The sequence below is a fragment of the Myotis brandtii genome, unplaced genomic scaffold, assembly GCF_000412655.1.
Source record: "Myotis brandtii unplaced genomic scaffold, ASM41265v1 scaffold434, whole genome shotgun sequence".
Taxonomy (NCBI): domain Eukaryota; kingdom Metazoa; phylum Chordata; class Mammalia; order Chiroptera; family Vespertilionidae; genus Myotis; species Myotis brandtii.
In genome coordinates, this window is record NW_005366599.1 from 3,729,984 (window position 1) to 3,733,210 (window position 3,227).

A 3,227-nucleotide genomic window follows, 5' to 3' on the forward strand; every position below is an offset into this window, starting at 1 on the left:
CCTCAGTTCTTCCCAAACACCATGTAAATAAGCCCTTAGCAACAGCCCTCTTCTAAACATCAAGCATGAAGGACTTACTATCCTTCTGTAGAAGGTGTGATAAGAATGTGCATCAGTTCTCAAACTAGTTTTCTCAAAACTGGTTTTTCTTGGGGAGATATTCAGAAGAAACAGGGGGCATAGTCCCATAAGTGGAGAAAAGGGCAGGGTTGCTTTGTCTTCTGTTTTTACTGTTAAAGAGGTTTCCCGAACTGCAGGGCTTTTCTGAGTCATGAATTATGACTCTCTCTCTCTCCTGAGAGGGGCGCTGTGTGCATTTCCCACACATATTTGACTACAAACATTTGGGGGAAGTATTATGTCTGCTGATACAGGAATAACGTTCCACGGAAAGAGAGGCAGGCATTCAACACCGCACAAGGCAGTGATCCAAATGATTGCATTACCACACTGAATTATTATGCAGCAAGAGAAAAGGATAACATGTAAGTTCTTACTTTAAGTTATCATACTATAATCTATATCTAAAGGAGTTAACACATTCTGTTCATTTCTCATGATCTAGAACTAAATAGCAAGCATTTTGTGGTAACTCTATACAGAGACAGTCTTCAGTGGCTAAGAAATTCTTACTGTCCAGTATCTAAGTCTAAATCAAAGACACTGATAATACAGAACCTACACGTTATTATCTCTACACCAGAGCTCTAATCTCTCTACAACCTGAACTTAGGTAATTTTATATTAAGTAAGTATCTTTCTTCTAGGTTAATCATCAACCAAGAAATTGTAGTTGTGAATACAAGCTTATCTGTATAAGTTGTAATATTGATTCTTTTGAAATTCAAAACTAATTCCTATATGGGAGGTAGAGGGAGAATATGGTACTTTATGTGAGGTCCAAAACAGTTACACCTCAGTAATGACACAACAATCTCCTTATAATCTCCCTTTCCTGGAAAAGCTTCAAACTGGGAGGCCTTTAATCTGTTCATTACAGCTCATATGAAATTCATGTCGTTTCTCAGCACTATAAGTAATTCAAACAAAATGATTTTTAGCTAGTTTTATTGACTTCTGTAAGAAAAGTATCTTAATACACACAATATATCAAATGGAAAAGAGAGTTTTGCTGGTGCCCAACAGGTTCTGAATCACTTGTTTCTCTGCATCTCATCTGAAACCTAAGTCTGTCTCTTCTCCGAACAATGCTATACACCTCAGTACACCTAATGAACATAATATATTGTCCTTTATAACAACATATTTAGTCCAAAGAGATCTATTTTTTTTTCACATTTCACAAGGGTTCTTCCCAAACACCATGTAAGCCCTTAGCAACAGCCCTCTTCTAAACATCAAGCAGGAAGGACTTACTATGCTTCTGTAGAAGGTGCAATATGAGCTTTTCCAGGAAAGCAGGTTACTTGGCTTCAGCTATTATCATTGATTAGAGAACCTGAAGCTCAATTCTTCAGAAAAGGTTATCAGAAGAAATAAACCTTGATCAAAGGCCATTAAAAATACCTCCCTAGCTTCTGGTCACTTCCGTAGCCAATGTAAAATTTCCTGTTTCCAAGAATCTTAAGGTTTACTTGTCCCACCAGAGTCACTGTATCCTAATTTGTGTGAAGAAGTCAGAAGATGAAAACCACTGAGCAGATGGTGAAGGGAGAGAAGCAGCAACATGAGCAAACAAGAGAGAACTGCAAAGTGCACAAACCAGGAGAGAAGCCCGTGCTGAGGCAGACACAAGCAAGAAGCAAGAGCGAGCACATCCAACTGGCCAAAAGTGAGTCAGCGTCCTTCCTACCTTGAGTTTGTCCACCCCAACTACCACTGACCCTTCTGGGCTCCAGGCCTGCTTTACCAGGTGAAAGGGCACCTGACAGCGGATGCCATTTCCCCTCCACAAACACGTAAAGACCCACACGTAATGCTCCTCACCTCCTGGTCTGTAAACAACATCGTCCTCAGTGATGTAAGAGGTTATCTCGCCAGTGTCTGTCCTTTCATAGCGAGATTTTTTTTTCGGTGGTTTCTTTTTGTTCTTCTTCGTGGACTCCTCTGTGGTGGCACTATTGTTGTCATTGTCCTCATCTTCGCTGTGATCACTCTCAGCATAATTTTTGGCTCCTCCTTCCAAGGTACAGCTCCTGCGTGGCCTTGAATTCTCACTCTCTCTTACTTTGTCTCTTTTATCTCTCTCTCGGTCCCGATCTCGGTCCCGGTCCTTCTCTTTGTCTTTGTCTTTGTCTTTGTCTGCTGTCATGATTCGCCACGTGCCTTCTTCTGTCCTCTCACGGCTAGGCCTCCGTGAAAGGTAGACAGTAAGCCTGGGCTTCAGTCTTCTGAATTTCTCACTCAATTCCAGGGAAAATCCAACCACTCCAACAACCCCAACGTTTCAAAAATGCTAAGAGAAAAAAAGAGAGAAATTGATTTTACTTTATCACTTCCTCATATTTTTCCCCTGAAATGTTTTTTAAAAATATATTTTTATTTATTTCAGTGAGGAAAGGAGAGGGAGAGAGATAGAAACATCAATATGAGAATCATTGATCGGCTGCCTCCTGCACGCCCCCTACTGGGGATCTAGCCCACAACCCAGGCATGTGCCCTTGACCGGAATCGAACCTATAACCCTTCAGTCCGCAGGCTGATGCTCTATCCACTGAGGCAAACCAGCTAGGGCTCCCTGAAATGTCTTGTTTAATAAATCTCTTATTCATACTTTAGCCCTAAAAACTTCTCATGAGCCATAAGGGGGAAAAAGAGTACAAGTGATAAAAATTTTTAATTATATATAATTTTGGCCTCAGCCTCAGCTAGTATATGGTTTGGGATTTTCTACAACAGCAATAATGAAAAATGTCTGAATGTATAAGATGAACTATACTTTCTAGATACCAGTTGTTTCTCCTTTTTAAGGAAAAAGTGTACCTTAATAGACAACATATAATGGGTACAATTATATAAAAGGCACCTCATAGCCATAAAATTAATTTAAAAGGTAAAGAACCTATACTAAAAATTATTTCCACCCAAAAAACAAAATTTGGATAGCCTTAGAAAATGTCCAAAGTGTTACAAACTTCTGATGACTCTTTCTATCCACTTCTCCAAATTTCCAGATTTCCTCCCAACAATAAACATAAGATTTCCAGAGTGCCTTCCAACAACAATAACCATAAGAGTTGACTCAAATAAAATGACAACTTCAAAAC

The 3,227-nt window shown here is 39.6% G+C and overlaps 1 protein-coding gene across 1 annotated transcript in view; it reads right to left on the reverse strand.

The window, feature by feature from the left end:
* The window catches only part of RERE (arginine-glutamic acid dipeptide (RE) repeats), a 267,612-nt gene extending 265,196 nt beyond the window's left edge, over positions 1–2,416 (reverse strand). Inside the window, exon 1 of the mRNA XM_014546200.1 lies at positions 1,948–2,416. Within this exon, the coding sequence (XP_014401686.1) occupies positions 1,948–2,272 (325 nt within the window). The 5' untranslated portion in view covers positions 2,273–2,416. The remainder of the gene's footprint in view (positions 1–1,947) is intronic.
* Positions 2,417–3,227: the final 811 nt, after the last annotated feature.